This window comes from Triticum urartu, chromosome 5 (genome assembly GCF_003073215.2).
Source record: "Triticum urartu cultivar G1812 chromosome 5, Tu2.1, whole genome shotgun sequence".
Lineage (NCBI taxonomy): Eukaryota > Viridiplantae > Streptophyta > Magnoliopsida > Poales > Poaceae > Triticum > Triticum urartu.
Genome location: NC_053026.1, coordinates 547,831,363 through 547,849,382, shown reverse-complemented (window position 1 = coordinate 547,849,382; position 18,020 = coordinate 547,831,363). Strand labels below are relative to the sequence as shown.

Genomic DNA, 18,020 nt, shown 5'->3' with positions numbered 1-18,020 from the left:
CGTCTTCCTCGTCGCCAGCCGCCTCCTGTCGCTGGTCTCCGCCGCCGCCAACGGAATTCTTCCCCGCCGTTGCCGCCGTAGCGAGTTCATCGCCGAACTAGGGTATGGACTCGATCACAGTGCTATCCCCGTCCGATTCCTAGCACATTGTATTCATTATGATTCTTACCACGATTGAAACGCTTCTATCCAGTCAAAACACTCCGTACATTAGAGTTGAATTGAAAATTTAGGGTTAGGTTTCCGCTGAAACCATCTCGGACCCACCGAGTTGTGGAACTCGGTACCACCGATTCGGCTTAGGCCATTGCACATGTAATTTTCGGTCTGACCGAGAATTGTAAATCGGTGTGACCGAGTTCAGGACTTTGTGAAACCCTAGCAGTCTCGGTGCCACCGAACTGTGACTCGGTCTGACCAAGTTCACTAGTTTAGGTTCCAACAGCTGCTTCGGTATCACCGAGTTTACAAATCGGTTGATCCGAAATGCTTTCTATGGAAAACTAAAACTAAGTTTTTGACTCATTCTTTTGCAAAAATCTCTGCATTTTGTGATGCTCATCCACTCTATCTCATCTATATCTATTCACAGGGTCTGCTGTCAGTGTTTGCAATATGTCTGATCAGAGTGACAGCCAGAACAGGTCAGAGGAGCAGGTTCACCTGAGTGAGGGCACTAGTCCCTCGAGCAGTTCAGATGATGGTAGCAGGAGCACTCCCAGCAACTTGCCCAAAGCTGCCACCAGAACAAGGAAGAAGAAAACTTTAGAGTCTGAGGATGAAGACTATGTGGCAGTTGAGGATGAGGCCACTTCCAAGAAGAAAGTGGTTAATAAGGAATATAGCACTGCTCCTGCCACCAAGCCAGGCATGAAGCAAAAGGTTCCTGCAAAGAGAATTCCAATGTGTAAGGCCAGAGCATCTACTCAAGTCCCTTTGGGATCTGAACCCAAAGAGGCTATTGCAGAAGGGAATAAGGGGAAGGAGAGGATCAAAAAGACCACTGTTAGAGTGCTTGGGAGATCCTCAATCATGATGGAAGAAGAGGAAGAGAAAGAAGAGGTTGTTGCACCAGCACCTAAGGCCCAGAAGCTTATGGGTGATGCTATCAGGACAGGGGCTGCTTCATCAAAGCCCAAAGAAGCACCCAAAGCAGCCTCCAAGCCCAAGAGTGCACCTAAGAGGAATACCAGGAGTATACCAGCTGCTGAGAAGAATAAGGCCCTAGTGCCTGAAGTTGCTGCTGATGAAGATGATGAAGGACAAGTCCTGAGGAAGCTCAAACCCAAGATTCCAGACCACAATGATGCTCATCCTGTGGCTGAGAACATGAAGATCAGGAGAGACTCAGGGTTGAGGAAATGGAGAGAGACAGACCCATATGCTACAAGAAGAAGAACTGCTGTTGATTACAGGTTCCACACAAAGGAACAACAGGACTTCTATGAGACAGTGTTGTTGGACAAGAAGCCTATAGTGTGTGAAATGAGGTGGGTCGACTGGAAGTATATCAAGGAAAATGAGGAGCACTATCCTGGTGTGTTTGACAGCTTCCGTGCTTGTGGAGTTGCAGACTTTGTTGGGCAGAAGCTCACAAAGTGGAATGAGGAGCTCATAATGCAATTCTACTCCACAGCACACTTCTATCCAAATGGTAGGATAGTATGGATGTCTGAAGGTACAAGGTACCACTCAACTATTGAGGAATGGGCAAATCTGATCAATGCTCCTAAGGAAGAAGAAGATGACTTGGATGTCTATGCCAGGAAGAAGATGGATCACAACTCTATGGCAAACATGTACAAGGAGAATCCTGAAGATGATCTTGAGACTCACCAGTTTGGGTCAGTAAAACACTTGCTGTCAGAGCTGCCTACAATCAATTGGATCCTTAGGCACACTCTCTTGCCCAAGTCTGGTGATCACAGAATGATCAAAGGCCATGCAATTAACTTGCTACATATATTTGGTGTGCCACAGAAGTTCAAGGTCATGAGCCTTATAGTTGAGACTATCAAGAGGACTGCAGCTGACCAGAAAAGAAGTTGTGGATATGCCCCACAAGTTCAGGAGTTAATAAACTCAAAGATGGGCACAGGCACATACCTGTTGGATAAGGAACACTTGCCTATCTACCTAGACTTCGAGGACAATCAAGTCGTGATGAATGAGAATGAACCATCATCAGTACAAGCTCAAGAGAAGAAGGAGAAAGCAAAGAAAGAGAAGGCTGCCAAGATGCCAACTCAAGAGGAGGCATCTGAGTACTTTTTGAAAAGCAAGCAAGATCAGCTTGGCTACCTGATTGCATCCACTCTGAGGATTGAGAAGGGACTGGCCACCCTGACTCAAAACCAGGAGAGCTTGGAAAGAATCGTGGAGCAAAAATTCTATGACTTGGATGTGAAGGTAACTGAGATTCAGTCTACTGTGGAGCAACTTCAAGATGATATGCAGGAGAGGAAGGGCAAGACAACCACTGATGCATTTGCCAGAGTGCCTAGAGCTCAGAGGTCTGCTGTAGTGCCAGTACCAGACACCAGAGCCACGTCATCTGCACCAGCTACAGCTTCAGTGCCACCAGCTCCAGCACCTACCCCAGCAGCTCCATCTACTTCGATTGAAGCCTTCGTTCTTGGAGTTCTCCGGACACCACCACCTGAAGACCAAGCCCGAGAGACGTTTTAGTGCTATGCATTTTCTATGAACTTTTTGGTGTTGCTAAAGGGGGAGAAAAATGTATAGATCATAGGCTTCGAGAGAGAGCGCTGCTTTTTATTCTCTCTTGCTTTGGTGGTTGAACTTTGTTTGTCTTTTGATTGCTTGAGATACTATGCTATTATCTGTGAGACATTGATGATCATGTGGTTGATCATAAGCTACACTTATGCTTGTTAGATGATATTATCTTACTTATCCTTATATGATCATTCACTTTGCTTGGTGATGAGTGCATGTATTCAATCTTTATTATTTTGAGCGCTCCACCAAGATGTATGTGACATGGAAGAGTAACCCATGATCCTAACTCATTGTGTATTTGCAGTCCAAAGCAAATCTTAAGATATGCACAAATTTAGGGGGAGCTCTTGCTTTTCACATACTTCTCAAAGCGACAATATCTTTCAATCTTATTATCATTTGTCGAAGCTTTGATCTATATGTTGTCATCAATTACCAAAAAGGGGGAGATTGAAAGTGCAACTATCCCTGAGCTAACATTATTCCAAGATTAATATTTCAGGAAAAGCTCAATGAATGGCATGGCATGGATGAGGAAAGTGGATCCCTCAAAATTCTAAGGACAAAAAGTTTGGCTCAAGCTTGAAGCTCAAGACTATACATTTTATATTTTAGTGATCCAAGATCACATTGAATCTATAGGAGAAGCCAATACTATCAAGGAGGGATGAGGTGTTGCTTAATGGCTTGCTTGCTCAAAATGCTTAGTGATATGCTCCAAAATCCTCAACTACCTTCCCACATCCACATATGACCTAAACCAAAAGTCAAACTCGGCCCCATCGATTCTTTCTATCCGGCGCCACTGAGTTTCAAATGTCATAGCCACTGCCACAAACCCTAGGCAAATCGGTCTCACCGATAGGGATCTCGGTCTCACCGAGATGGGATTGTAATCTCTCTGTTTCCCTTCGTAACATTTCGGTCTTACCGAGATGAGCGATCGGTCCCACCAAGATTGCAATGTAAACTCTCTGTTTCCCTTTTGTAACATTTCGGTCTCACCGAGATGAGCGAATCGGTCCCACCGAGTTTACCTGACCAACTCTCTGGTTAGCTTATTACCAAAATCGGTTCCACCGAGTTTGTGTAATCGGTCACACCGAGATTACGTTATGCCCTAACCCTAACCATATCGGTCCTACCGAGTTGCATCTCAGTCCCACCAAAAATCCTAACGGTCACTAGGTTTGCTGAATCGGTCCGACCGAGTTTAACCATTCGGTCCCACCGAGTTTGGCAAATTGTGTGTAACGGTTAGATTCTGTGTGGAGGCTATATATACCCCTCCACCCACTCTTCATTCGTGGAGAAAGCCATCAGAACATACCTACACTTCCAATACACATTTTCTGAGAGAGAACCACCTACACTTGTGTTTTTTTTGACTGGGAACCACCTACACTTGTGTTGAGGTCAAGATATTCCATTCCAACCATATGAATCTTGATCTCTAGCCTTCCCAAGTTGCTTTCCACTCAAATCTTCTTTCCACCAAATCCAAATCCTATGAGAGAGAGTTGAGTGTTGGGGAGACTATCATTTGAAGCACAAGAGCAAGGAGTTTATCATCAACACACCATTTGTTACTTCTTGGAGAGTGGTGTCTCCTAGATTGGCTAGGTGTCACTTGGGAGCCTCCGACAAGATTGTGGAGTTGAACCAAGGAGTTTGTAAGGGCAAGGGGATCGCCTACTTCGTGAAGATCTACCGCTAGCGAGGCAAGTCCTTCGTGGGCGACGGCCGTGATGGAATAGACAAGGTTGCTTCTTCGTGGACCCTTCGTGGGTGGAGCCCTCCGTGGACTCGCGCAACCGTTACCCTCCGTGGGTTGAAGTCTCCATCAACGTGGATGTACGATAGCACCACCTATCGGAACCACGACAAAAACATCCGTGTCTCCAATTGCGTTTGAATCCTCCAAACCCTTTCCTTTACATTCTTGCAAGTTGCATGCTTTACTTTCCGCTGCTCATATACTCTTTTGCATGATTGCTTGAATTGTGTGGAGATTGCTTGACTTGTGCTAAGATAGCTAAAATCTGCCAAGAACTAAAATTGGGAAAAGGCTAGATTTTTATTTGGTCAAGTAGTCTAATCACCTCCCCTCTAGACATACTTTTGATCCTACATTCTCCCATTCCAACAATCTAGTTCGCTCCTCATTGCTCACCTTCCTCTCCTTCAAAGCCATCTTCCTCTCCTCGGCCGCCACCCTCCTCTCCTCGGCCGCCAACCTCCTCTCAACGGTCGCAACATCTTGCTTCCTTGCCATTTTCCTCACCTCGTTGGCTTCTCTTCTTGCCTTGACAATAGCTTCCATAGCATTTTTGAACTCATCATCTCCTTTCCTCTTCTTCTTTTCTTTTGCGTCTTTCTTGCACCCATCCGGTCGTTTTGGCTTCAAGTATGAAACCGAGTTGGGTGTGGGGCTTCTCTTGCTGTCACTTGATGCACCATCCTCCTCCTCATCATCATCATCCAACTCAATTGTTCGCTTGCGTTTGTTGCTCAAATCCAAATCATCCAAATCATCACGCTTCTTCCATTTCTCATCATCCTTCAACACTTCATAGCAATGAGGCAAGGTAAATATCCTTCCTTTCTTGATCTTCCCCTTCTTGGTTCTCTTATCCTCTCCTTTGAACAAGTTTTGTGCAATGTTGTACTACATGAAAACAAAGCAAGTTAGAACTTCAAACACCAACAACAAGTATGATGAACATGGATGAAATGCCACTTACTCTATCGTCCTCATTGGTGCCACTTGGGTTCAACTTGTCAACCGCCTTTTGTGCGGCTGCCCACTTTTGGCAATCCTTGTTGATTGTCGACCACCAGGACCGAAGTGATCGCTCGGAGCGGTCAATTCCACTCACGTTGTGAACATCAAAGTGTTCTTTCATCCGCCCCCAATAAGCATCTCTACTTTGACCACCTCCAACGGATGGATCCCTTGACACTTGCAACCAAGTATTGCATAGTAAGATGTCTTCGGTATTGGTGTAATTGCCCGCTCTTCCTTTCGCCGCATCGACAATGCCCTCACCATCCTCGTCCACCTCGAACTCATGGTCTTCAAAATGCATGTCACTGGTTTGAGACCAATGCGAATTGTTGGAGCCAACACCCATAGTTGACATGTATACATCATCGTTGAGACTACAAAATACATAGAACAATGCAAATAAGCTATCTATATAAATGCATTCAAAAAATGACAAGAAAAGAAAAGTGGGAATTTTTTTACCTTTGAGGCATATTGTCGAACACGTTGTGCGCGTCGGCCACCGGCTCAACGAGTGAGCTCGCCGGCGCTTCAGTAGCCGCCGCGCCCGTCACACGCCCTGCAAGCTTCTTCCTCCTCGCCTTCGAGGTGCCGGAGCCGTCCGCTGCCTTGTTCTTCTTCGCGGATGTCTTGCCCTTCTTCGGCCGCGCCGCATTGGGGAGCTTCGAGGGGGGGGGGGCGCCGGCGCGACGCCACCCGCCGCCGAGGTCATCCGCGGCGGCATGAAGAGGCCACGCGCGAGGCCGATGCTCGAAGGAGCTCCGGCGGAGGCGAGGCCAACGCTCCCCGCGCTAGGGTTTGCGGCGGTGGAGGGGTCGCGGCTATAGGATGGGGTCAGCGGGGTGCCGGCGCGTGCGTCCATGGGGTCAAGTTCGCCGGCGCCGGCGCGCGCGGGGCGAAGGTGGCGAGGAGGAGAGAGTGCGTCGCGAGCGCTCGTGTGTGCCGCGCGCAGAAGCGGGCGCCCCAAATACACAGTGCGAGTTGGCGATTCGGATCGCGCGCCCAACTCCATATGCCGCGCGCGCGGTTATTGCGCCCCCGCTGGAGCCACCCTACCGGTTGCACGCGCGCTAAAATGGCCAAATTTACTGCGCGGCGCTTGTTTAGGGCGGCTGTTGGAGATGCTCTAATGGTGTGTGTTGTGGTCTATGATTTGTGCCCATGTAATCGAGGGTTTTTTGAGGGTCAAGGAAGAAGGAGCCATGAAGGGCCATAAACCCCCACAGCGTAGACGATCCAACCTCGACAAAAGACACATAAGTTCAGACGTCACGAAAGTCGTTCGGGACACCAGTCCAAGTCCAAGTGTAACTCAAAAAAAAAATTTCCGAAACTGCAGCAAGGTTGCGAGGAAGGCACTTCCCAGCCCGCTCCATCATCCTCATCAGCCCCCATTAGCGCAGCCCCCACCCCCCTTGTCCACGTTCACCGCGCCCATGGCCTCCGCCCCGCACCCTCCCCGCAATCCCATCCAGGTTCACCTTCGCCCTCCCCCCCATTTTTTATACACGCACCCACCACCAAGGTCAGGCCGCCCGCCAGCCACAAGGCAAGAGCGAGACGAAAACACAAACGCCCCGACACGATATAAGTAGTGGGGGGAGGTGGAATCTGAGAGAGACCAAATCGTCGACGGGAAGCAGCAGCAGCCATGGCGACGCAGGCCGCCTTCGCAGTGAGATTCCCGCAGCTGGCGCGGCCGGGCAGGGGCCATGGTCAGGGACAGCCGGCGCGGGTGGGGGTCGCGGTGAGGGGCGGCAGGGCGGCGGCGCGCGGGGTGCGGTGCCGGGCCGGCGGCCTGATCGAGCCGGACGGGGGCAGGCTGGTGGAGCTGGTGGCGCCCGAGGAGGGCGGCCGGCGGGCGGCGCTGCGCCGGGAGGCGGCGGCGCTGCCGCACCGCGTGCGCCTGGGCCGCGTGGACACCGAGTGGCTGCACGTGCTCAGCGAGGGCTGGGCCAGCCCGCTGCGCGGCTTCATGCGCGAGACCGAGTTCCTCCAAGCACTTCATTTCAACGCCGTCCGCGGCGCCGATGGCACCCTCGTCAACATGTCCGTGCCCATCGTCCTCGCCCTCGACGACGCCCAGCGCCGCGCCATCCAGGCCGACGGCGCCACCGCCGTCGCGCTCGTCGACGCCCACGACCGCCCCGTCGCCGTGCTCAGCGAGTGAGAACACAACACATCCCCTTCCTTCTCTATCTCTTTTTTTCCCCTCTCTCCGATTCATGTCTGCCAATCCTTTCTTTCTCACATGCCCCCGTATGTGCAATTACGCATTGGTAGGTCACGACTGAATGTAGCTGCCAATTTTAAGATACGAGTAGAATTTATTACGATGTTCTGGTAGGAATTGGGGGCTTGTGTTGTGACCTTATTTAGGCTCCTGCTGACAATGGTGGTTTCTTCAACCTGAAACATATGGTTTGCACATTTCAATAGCTACATAGCTTATCTTCATACACAATTCTAGGTCTTATGTGAACTTAGTGTAAGTATATATTTCTTTTGCCAAGAATGCGGGCGCAATTTTCTACCTCAAGTGGTTATTTGACAGTCAAACTAAATTTGTAACAGTTTCTGCTTTTGTGGAATGGGGCTATGATAGTGAGGACTTCACTCATACTTTTAACAGTATATTTGTATATGTTGACAGACTTCAGATATCCGTGGTATTCCAATCATGCATCCTCCAATAGATGATTAGTAAAGTCGACAATACCTTTGGTCGTAGTCAACTTGGTAATACCGTTGGTCGTAGTAAACTTGGTAATATCTTCGGTCGTATTAAACTTGACAATACCTTCAGGCATATTAAATTACATATCTTATCGTATCGTTTCCTTGAATAGATACCGTTTTGTCGTTTTTTTGCCGCCATTCCTAGTACTTTAGGACGTGCGATGCCTCGTACTTACATCACCGTGATTCTCTTGTATTTGCCATTTAAGTATAGACTTCTTTTAAACATTGAACGCTAAAAATGAAAATGATGCTGGCCCAGAAATGTAGTCACCTGATAACTAAAGTGACATAATGACATCGACGTAAGACGCCGCTATCTGTTGACGGAATCTCTAGTCTTGAGCAGATGTTACACATGGCTTCCAACGTGTTGGAAACAAGCATAGCCTATTTATATGATAAGGAGTGTGGTTTTCTTTTACTGTACTTAATGCTCTACAACTGCAACTCATTTTTAACACTCGCCCCTTCTTTCTTCAGTATTGAGATCTACAAGCATAACAAGGAAGAAAGAATCGCACGGACTTGGGGAACAACTGCACGCGGACTGCCGTACGTAGAGGAGGCCATTACAAATGCTGGTGATTGGCTGATTGGTGGAGACCTGGAGGTTATAGAACCAATCAAGTATAATGATGGTCTGGATCAGTATCGTTTGTCTCCATCACAGCTGCGTGAAGAATTTGCCAGGCGCAATGCAGATGCAGTATTTGCTTTTCAACTTCGTAACCCTGTGCACAATGGGCATGCGCTGCTCATGACTGATACACGGAGGCGCCTTCTTGAGATGGGCTACAAAAACCCTGTTCTTCTTCTCCATCCACTGGGAGGATTCACAAAGGCAGATGACGTGCCTCTTAGTGTGAGAATGAAGCAGCATGAGAAGGTATTGCGTTATAATGATCCTACCGTCCTTTTTCTAAAGAAAAAAAAAGACTCCTAGTACTCCCTCCGTCCCAAAATAAGTGTCTCAACTTAAGTACAACTTGGTACTAAAGTTAGTACAAAGTTGAGACACTTATTTTGGGATGGAGGGAGTATGTCATAGAAACTTACGGTGAAAACTTTTATTTGATTACACTAGGATAGACACATTAAAAAGGATAATTCCTGCATTGTTGTGACGTTTCTTCTTCATTTTGCCAGGTTCTTGAGGAAGGTGTCCTAAACCCAGAATCAACTGTGGTTGCAATCTTCCCTTCACCAATGCATTATGCTGGGCCAACTGAGGTGCAGTGGCATGCCAAGGCTCGTATTAATGCTGGTGCAAACTTCTATATTGTCGGAAGGGATCCTGCTGGTATGGGCCACCCGACCGAAAAGAGGGACCTTTATGATGCTGATCACGGGAAAAAAGTACTGAGTATGGCTCCTGGGCTTGAGAGGCTCAATATCCTTCCTTTCAAGGTGGGTAATCCTTCCAGACCAGACACCTCATTCTGATCTTGACACAAACGACTGTTATTCAATTTTGAAATAGAATATCCTTGACATATTTTGGTTTCTTGACCTGTCTTCTGATTCTTATTTTGGATCAGGTTGCTGCGTATGACACAAAGCATAACAAGATGAATTTCTTTGATCCATCAAGGAAAGAAGACTTCCTGTTCATCTCTGGCACAAAGGTAATTCATTTCGGTGTCGTTGGCACATCATTAACTTTGGCACCAACATTTTGTTAGCCATGCCCTGACACCCTTGCCTCTGTAAACAGATGCGCAGCCTTGCCAAGAACCGTGAGAGCCCACCAGATGGTTTTATGTGCCCTGGTGGCTGGAAGGTCCTCGTTGAGTACTACGACAGCTTGGCACCGCCAGAAGGCAGCAGCAAACTGCGAGAGGCAGTTGCAGCGTAGAAGCCGAAAGACGCTTCGGATAAGTAATATCGTTGTATCACGTGTCATGAACCGATGATATATGATTGTGTATTGGTGGTAAGACTTGACATTTGGGCATGATCCCCAGCACTCCCCGTGTGGTTTGTACTGCTTACTAGTATATCTGCTAGCAGTGTTGCCCCCTGGAGCCCATCATGTGCTTGTGGTGCCAATAAGGATGGGTTTTGTATCCTCTTCGGATTTGTACATAACGACATATAATAGTGTGGTGGTAATTTATCTAGTGCTTGATGTGCTTGCTAAGATCTCTTCTTAGGTTTGATATTCAAATTTCTTCATGACTTTAGTTCCATGGTGTTATATTTTTCACTGGAGCACATGATATACATATAGATCATGGCAAAATGAAAAGGATACATTCAAGCGTAAGTGATGAAATTGACATGAGAGATTATTTTAGGGACTGACTGAGTTAGAAAATACAGTTGAGTTTGTGTGTACCGTTGGATGATCCATTTTTGTGTTCCTCATTCTGCTGCTTCTTTCTCAAGCCACCACCGCAGGCTAGGCAGAAGTAGTGGTTCTCCTTGGAGGAGGGCTTTTTGTCCCTTTAATCCGAAACGGACATATAGGGGAAGAGTAGGGGATGCTCTTGGAGATGCCCTAACTCCAGCATAGTCTGCCTGCCATTCATCTTAGTCTCAGTTGGAATCGGCTGTGCACCCCCCCCCCCCACCCCCCCCCAAGATAAAAATGACTGTTCTAGCTAATGCCATTCATTTGGTACACACCTGACCACGCGATAGACATTGTAAAACAAGGTAAACACGGCTAACATAGCTTGCAAGAACCAAAGAACGTGGTGTAAATATATGTGGCAATTGCCGTTTATATAGTGCACAAACAGCTTCTAAGATGAATCACATCTATCGCCAGCATGTATATTTTTAGAGCAAACAGCATATTTAATTTTGTTCAGCGCTCGGCATTCTTCATCATGAGCACGAATTCGTCGTAGTTCACCTGCCCGTCGCCATCAGTGTCCGCCTCCCTGATCATCTGCTCAACCTCCTCGTCGGTCATCTTCTCCCCGAGATTGATCATCACCGTCCTCAGCTGCATTTCACATGGGCAACATGAAATTCAGGAGTGCCTCAAATGAGCTTGGGAATTATCTGAACTTGAGAAGAGGGTGCCAATATACTCACCTCAACAGGGGAGATAAAACCATTCCGATCCTTGTCCAGGACCTCGAAAGCTTCCTTGAGCTCTTCATCTCCATCTCCATCCTACAATTCACGTGGAAATCAAAAGTAACAGCACGTTCGAGCTAGTAGAATCAAATCAAACAGTTGATTATTTCATCTGATTGCAGAGCTTCACCTGCATCTTCCTGGCAATGAGGCTCAAGAACTCCTGGAAATCAATGGTGCCATTTCCATCCATGTCGACTTCACACATCATGTCATTGAGCTCTTGGTTGGTCGGATCGAGGCCGAGGGAGCGAGTCACCGCGGCCAGCTCTTCCAAGCTGATGCATCCTTCATGTGACAAATTAATGTCCCAATATCTCACATGTCAATCAGAATCAAAAAATAATTATTGTTCAATTTAGCTCATACTTATCCTGAATTCCCGATCCCGGAGAGGCCAAGACAACACCACGTGCGAAGCACGGTCAAAGATTTTGGCAAAAGATAGAGGTTTGAGGAGGCAAAGGATATGATAAACTGGAGTACTAGTTAAATGTATACGAGTAGAGAAGTGTGTGACAAGTAATATCACCACAGCCATCAGAAAACAGTTTTGATTCTTGAAGGGAATGTCATGGATTGCTTAAGGAACTTTCTGTCTAAAAATTACTTGAGGAACTTGGGCATTAGATTAGCGAGCCATGTATGGGCATTTTTTGTGTGTAGAAAGTAGGTGGACTGCAGAGATAAAAAAAATTCTGAAGAAAGCAGGTGGACTGCAAAGCACTTGCTGTGACAAGCTAAAGGGTTCTTTGACTAAACCAAGTGCTTGTTTGGCACAACAGGTCTCTGCAGTAGGGGGGTTTCATATGAATGAGACGGACCCTACATGTTTGTTCTGTATAAAATTCTTTGAATTGCAGGGTTGAATCCACTACTCTAGCATCGTTCGAGAGAGGAACTAAAAACAGGCTATAATATCTGAAATTAGTCATATACTGCTTGCTCTAGAGCAGACAGAGTTGGACAAGCGGCGACGCGTTAGAAAACCATGAGCCCGTCTTATTTATGGTTCATTCAGGTTAGGACTGCCAGTTCTGCATTTGAGGAGTTTTTTTTTTGCGCAAAGCATTTGAGGAGTTTTTGCGTCTATACGGAGCTTTGTGTTGCTACAAAAGCCTTGTTGATTTCTATCTAGTAGTCCACGACAGATACTAGAAAAGACAAAACACCCGCAAAAAAGAAAGATGAAATGGAAGTAAAACAATAGCATTGCTTGGAAAAGCCAGCTATGAGCAACAAAGTAGGAACAAACACTGAAAATAAGCAAAGCGATCGATCGAGGAGAGGGGAAAGCAGTAGGCGGACGGACCATCGCCGTTCTTGTCGAAGAGGGAGAAGGCCTCCCGGAACGCCGCCATCTGCTCGCCCGTCAGCGCTTGTTCCATGCGCACACCGCGGCCTCTGGATCAATGTTCAGTGGAGCAAGGAGGAGAAGAAGCAAGCTGTGGCTAGCAAGAAGAAATACATGGGGGAGAGGAGAGGGAGGAAGGAAGCTGGGTGGAAGTATCCTGCAATGCCAATGCCAATGGCCATGGGAGAAAAAGGGCCGGGTAGAGAGATAAATAAAGATGACCTGACCTCGGTTGGGTCTCACACTCGGTGTGCTCGGAGACGGACAGGGACGCACACGCGCTAGCCACGCTGTGGACGCTGGGCGGCTCGGCTTGTGGAAAAACTTGGCGCTGGGTCTCCTGGTTTTCCCGGCCATTTCCTGCACTTTCCCTGCCATTCCCCCGCGGTGTGCTCGCGACAGCGACCACAAGAGCAGTCCCGATCTCATCCAAGAGCTGATGAATCGTATATACACTCTGCCTTTTGTTTTCGTTGCATTCAGGGACAGAGGAAGGATGGTAGGTGAGGTCTGGGAAAAGACTATACGAGGCAAATTTTATCACCGCACTGTAATTTAGAGAGGCCGTGTCGAAACCAGGACCTCTTGCACAAGTGGGAAGTACTCCACCTCTGTGCCGGGCCTCATCTTCATCGTTTATGAATATAGAGATGAGATAAAAATCAAAGGGGATTAGTGTCCCAGACTGCCCAAGCTCTAGAGCTATAACAGGATTTAGCCAAACGACCTGCTACTGTACTTCATCAGCAGCCCGGTTAGACGAGATGAATCTGATCATACCAAAGTGGCTCTGAAACTTTGAATTCGAAACCTGATTGGTCCAGAAAGAGCAAATTGAGGATTTTAACAAACAGGGGAAGCAAAGCGTGTACGGGTAAGCAACTCTACTGCAGGACTGATGGAGGTGAAACGTGAGTGAAGAAGTTGCAACTCTACTGCTTGCTCTACTGCAGCTACGCACCTGGAGTGTGCCACTGTCCATAGGACTAGGGAAAAAACATAACAGGTGTAGCTTCAGACGGGCTGGATAAACTTTGAAGTGGGCAGCTACGACTTAGAAAAGTAACATGTTTGGTAACTTGAACTTAGTCGGCCATTAATAAAACAATCAGCACTGACGACTTCTTCATACACAAGCTGGATCAACAACAATGTAAATAAATTGTTTAAGTATGGGTCTTGTCTAGTCACCCAAGAGCTACTCAAGCGAACAGCACTTGTGCGTCACCGATGATTACTGCATCTGGTTAGGATCAGCCATGCATACTGAACACACAGCAGCACACTGCTGCAGCAGAATCAATCATTCAACGGTTGTAGACCGACAAAATAAATATCTGCAGCCTAGAATTAAGGGCCCAAATGGGTACCCTCCAGGGTCACAGATTTGCATCCCTAATTTGTCTGCTCTAGACTTGAGCCCCTTCCACTGGGCTATACTGACACAAGAATAAAAACCAACTTGAAAAAACCGATAACAAAAACCAACTCAAGAAAAAACCAGAACAAAAACAGCTACCAGAGGGCGCTGATGGAGACAAACAACAAATACTCAGAACATGTTTAAAAGGTTTTTGCATTCAGAGTCCAATCACAGAGTCAACGAACGAACATAAACACCATGTCCAAATGACTGAATCAGTACCAGGTAAACATTACACAGACAGACAACGACTTCGATCTGGAAGGAGCACAGCTAAACACTAAATGACACGACGATAAACTTATCTGACAGACGACTGAGAAAATGTCCAGTTCAAGCTAGAGATGCTCCTTTGCTATTTTTTCTGTTCACTCTTTGGAGGACTTGTTGATCAGGGACTTGTGGATGTGCGGGATCACACCTCCACCAGCAATGGTGCCCTTGATGAGGGTGTCGAGCTCCTCGTCTCCACGGATGGCCAGTTGGAGGTGACGAGGGGTGATACGCTTGACCTTGAGATCCTTGCTGGCGTTCCCAGCCAGCTCCAGAACCTCAGCTGTCAGGTACTCCAGGATAGCAGCAGAGTAGACCGCCGCAGTAGCACCAACACGGCCATTGGCCTGAGTCCTTTGCTTCAGCTGACGATGGATACGGCCCACAGGGAACTGAAATATCACATAGCCAAGAATTAGTACACAGAGCATGCCTCACAATAAAAGAGACCTACACGAAAATTGCATAACAGTAACATCAAATCGAAAGATGCAAACACCGAAAATCAAGTGTCTTAGCAGGATTTCGTCAAAACATCCGACTATACGGACATACCAACTTAGGCACCCATGCTGCAAAGTGCAAGGCCAAATAAATAATATATATGCATAAATTTGAAAACCATGGACCAATTGGCAATCACATATTTAAAGTGGAGTGTGAAACAGATGTGAAAGCAGAAAGCACGTACACAAGTCGGTATCACAGATCAGCGTATGCTAACAAACTATCACTTGTTTAGTACAGTACATGATACCAAGAAAGATTCAGCATGACTAGTGAGATTGATGTGACAACAGTATATCATACACACAATAAAACTAGGACGTGTCGATTACTTCATGACTTGCAAGAAGTTAAGGGGGGAAAAGCCACAATAGCCTCATTCAATCATTTGTGTCTCCCAGCATAGCTCACCACATGCATTCCCAAAGGGGCAAATTACAGAATCACAACCTTCCTCTCTAACTAGTAAACAGCGCTCAGACCAAAGCTAATGTGATATGATCTCCATCAGTATTCCCCAATTGCCCATCTTTCACTATTATGACCATAACACCACTGCAGTCTCATCAATAGTTGCCTTTCCTAGGTCTACAGGATCGAGGGACGGGACGAGGGTCAAGCATCGCCGGTGGCCAAACATAGGGATCAAAACACAACCAAAAGTCTCAGGACGATGACCCAAGAACAACGATGGGACAAGGCATACTGTGGTTGGTTAACTAATTAATTAGTTGCCTAATTACATGCATTGATTCTAGTGATAATTTTATCTACGTCCTGATCTGCATCCAACCCGATTTGCATCTACCGAAATGGGGCCGCAGCATTGTTCCACGCTTCAGACAACTATGGACTCACCACCTATCTATAGACCAATGCACAAGGAATTCTATCATCATGAAATCTACAAAACCTCGATGCATATCACGAACCCTAGACCCAGGTTAACCACCCCGAAAAAGGGGCCACGGCATCGTTCCGCGTGAATGGGTCGCGTCCCCGCCGTCGACTCGTGTCGTCCCGCACCACAATCCCAACCCTAGATCCAGGCGAACCACCCCGGAAAAGGGGTCACGGTATCGTTCCACGTGAATGGGTCCCGTCCCCGCCGTCGACTCGTGTCATCCCGCACCTCAATCCCAACCCTAGATCTAGGCGGTCCACCCGGAAAAAGAGGCCGTAGCATCATTCCGCGTGAACGGGTCGTGTCCCCGCCGTCGACTCCTGTCGTCCCGCACCTCAATCCCAACCCTAGATCCAGGCGGACCCCCCCCCCAAAAAAAAGGGGCCGCGGCATCGTTCCACATGAATGGGTCACGTCCCCGTCGTCGACTTGTGTCGTCCCGCACCTCAATCCCAACCCTAGATCCAAGCGGACCACCCCCGAAAAGGGGCCGCGGCATCGTTCCGCGTGAACGGGTCGCGTCCCCGCCGTCGACTCATGTTGTCCCGCACCTCAATCCCAAACCCTAGATCCAGCCGAACCACCCCGGAAGAGGGGCCGCGGCATCGTTCCGCGCTTCGGACAACTTTGGACTCACCACCTATCTATATACCAATGCACAATGAATTCTATCAATGAAATCTACAAAACCTCAACGCATATCACGAACCAAATCCTGAGAGAGCAAATGCTTCTCCAGATCTACAAAAATTCTGCAAGACGCTACAACCTACCGAATCTCTAAAACCCCGCTTAGCTTCCGCGCAACCAATTCACCGAAGAACCTAACCCATGCCGAGTATAAACAACAGGAACAGCACGCAATCACCTCCCTACAGCTTCCGGGAGGCGTGCCCTACCACGGCCAGCACGCCAGCGCGCGCGACGCTTCGAATTCGAAGCAAATCTAAGCCCGCCTACGGAGAAAGTAAAGCAGAGCAAGTGCGTGCGAGCTCGCTCACCTGCAGCCCCGCGCGGGACGAGCGGGAGATGGGGGCCTTCTTCCCCTTGTCCTTCTCGGCGGTCTTGGCGGCCGTCGTCTTGGCCGCGAGCAGGCCCTTGCCTCCCTTCCCGGCCATCTCCTCCTTCCGCCTCGGCGAGAACCCTGCACAAACGGAGGACCGAATCCGACGGGTCGGGCGGCGAATCAGCGCAGATCGGGGGAGGAATCGGGCGGATCCCGCGGCCCGGATGGATAAATCGCGGGGGAAATTGGTGGAGTTCCGGTGGGATTCGCGGGCAGACCCTTACCTTTCCGGCTTCCCTTCCTTTCTCCTCACGCGACGCGACTCGGAGCGGGGAGCGGAGAGAGATTTTTTTTCTGCTTGGTGCGGGGGCTGGGGCTCGGGTTGGTGGGGATTTTATAGACGAGGAGATTGACGACCGGGCCCCTGTGGTAGGAGGTTATTCCGTGCAGCTCCTCGTGGTGCTTAAGAACTTCTGACAAGGGCTGTTATAAAGTTTATATTGGTTCTAAGGGGTTGATATGCTAATCGTAAAGGCTAGCCGGTTTTGAGCGGCTGCTACTGTGGGCTTTCGAAATTGCCGCCTGAAACCCTCGTTGCTGAGCATAATCACGCAGTTTAGAACCTGCATTTTTTCCTTTTTAGTTGAAGAACCTGCAACCGGTGATCTCAAGCATGGCGTAGTTCATTTTAGAGCAAGATAGCCACATCACAGACTCGTTTTTCTTTGCTTTTTGGGGAGAGTGTAATTGACTTCTTTTTCTGCGTAGAGTGCAATTCAAATTTCTGGGTTTATACTATGTTTTTCTAAATAAAATACGGTGAAAAAAACTATAAGTAAATTTGTATACAACTAGTGGGTTCTTGTGTGATTTTTATTATTTCATGGTGTTATATATAGTTCACATTAATGCACTAGAGACGGGGCTAGTAATCACATACAAGGGGGCAATGGAAGAAATAAAAGGTTGGAGGGGGGCAAACATATAAATTTCAAGCACTTTGTGCTAATGATCTAGGGGTGCTTTCTGGGAAAAAGTTGGGCCGAGGGGAAGGGGGGGGGGGAGGGGGCTGGCTCCAGCTTTCACATCCCTGGCTCCATCCTTGGATGCCCTTACTCCACCGCATTTACGTTTCGACTGGAATATAAATATCGAATATTTGCTATGCGCTGGCGATTTGCTGCCCGAAAC

At 48.0% G+C, this 18,020-nt stretch overlaps 3 protein-coding genes across 3 annotated transcripts; 1 reads left to right on the top strand and 2 right to left on the bottom strand.

Annotated features, from left to right (window-relative positions):
• Positions 1–6,988: 6,988 nt before the first annotated feature.
• Positions 6,989–10,392, top strand: LOC125510564 (ATP sulfurylase 4, chloroplastic-like). Its single transcript, XM_048675781.1, has 5 exons — positions 6,989–7,696; positions 8,753–9,158; positions 9,419–9,679; positions 9,811–9,897; positions 9,987–10,392. The coding sequence occupies exons 1-5, from the start codon at positions 7,182–7,184 to the stop codon at positions 10,125–10,127; spliced, it is 1,410 nt and encodes a 469-aa protein (XP_048531738.1). The 5' UTR covers positions 6,989–7,181; the 3' UTR covers positions 10,128–10,392.
• A 558-nt stretch (positions 10,393–10,950) lies between these two features.
• Positions 10,951–12,904, bottom strand: LOC125510565 (calmodulin-like protein 4). Its single transcript, XM_048675782.1, has 4 exons — positions 12,675–12,904; positions 11,493–11,650; positions 11,318–11,398; positions 10,951–11,225 (listed from the first exon to the last, which is right to left on the bottom strand). The coding sequence occupies exons 1-4, from the start codon at positions 12,748–12,750 to the stop codon at positions 11,085–11,087; spliced, it is 456 nt and encodes a 151-aa protein (XP_048531739.1). The 5' UTR covers positions 12,751–12,904; the 3' UTR covers positions 10,951–11,084.
• A 1,372-nt stretch (positions 12,905–14,276) lies between these two features.
• LOC125510566 (probable histone H2A variant 3) lies at positions 14,277–17,237 on the bottom strand. Its single transcript, XM_048675783.1, has 3 exons — positions 17,114–17,237; positions 16,825–16,967; positions 14,277–14,804 (listed from the first exon to the last, which is right to left on the bottom strand). The coding sequence occupies exons 2-3, from the start codon at positions 16,939–16,941 to the stop codon at positions 14,508–14,510; spliced, it is 414 nt and encodes a 137-aa protein (XP_048531740.1). The 5' UTR covers positions 16,942–16,967; positions 17,114–17,237; the 3' UTR covers positions 14,277–14,507.
• Positions 17,238–18,020: the final 783 nt, after the last annotated feature.

What these genes read in the sequence shown, in the direction of transcription:
- LOC125510564 (XM_048675781.1), top strand. Translation starts at nt 7,182, where the DNA reads ATGGCGACGCAGGCCGCCTTCGCAGTGAGATTCCCGCAGCTGGCGCGG. An exon ending in GAATGAAGCAGCATGAGAAG is followed by an intron (nt 9,159 to 9,418) that starts GTATTGCGTTAT and finishes TCATTTTGCCAG; the next exon opens with GTTCTTGAGGAAGGTGTCCT. An exon ending in TGTTCATCTCTGGCACAAAG is followed by an intron (nt 9,898 to 9,986) that starts GTAATTCATTTC and finishes CTCTGTAAACAG; the next exon opens with ATGCGCAGCCTTGCCAAGAA.
- LOC125510565 (XM_048675782.1), bottom strand. Translation starts at nt 12,750, where the DNA reads ATGGAACAAGCGCTGACGGGCGAGCAGATGGCGGCGTTCCGGGAGGCC. An exon ending in CTTCGACAAGAACGGCGATG is followed by an intron (nt 11,651 to 12,674) that starts GTCCGTCCGCCT and finishes TGTCACATGAAG; the next exon opens with GATGCATCAGCTTGGAAGAG. An exon ending in TCATTGCCAGGAAGATGCAG is followed by an intron (nt 11,399 to 11,492) that starts GTGAAGCTCTGC and finishes CGTGAATTGTAG; the next exon opens with GATGGAGATGGAGATGAAGA.
- LOC125510566 (XM_048675783.1), bottom strand. Translation starts at nt 16,941, where the DNA reads ATGGCCGGGAAGGGAGGCAAGGGCCTGCTCGCGGCCAAGACGACGGCC. An exon ending in CGTCCCGCGCGGGGCTGCAG is followed by an intron (nt 14,805 to 16,824) that starts GTGAGCGAGCTC and finishes GTGATATTTCAG; the next exon opens with TTCCCTGTGGGCCGTATCCA.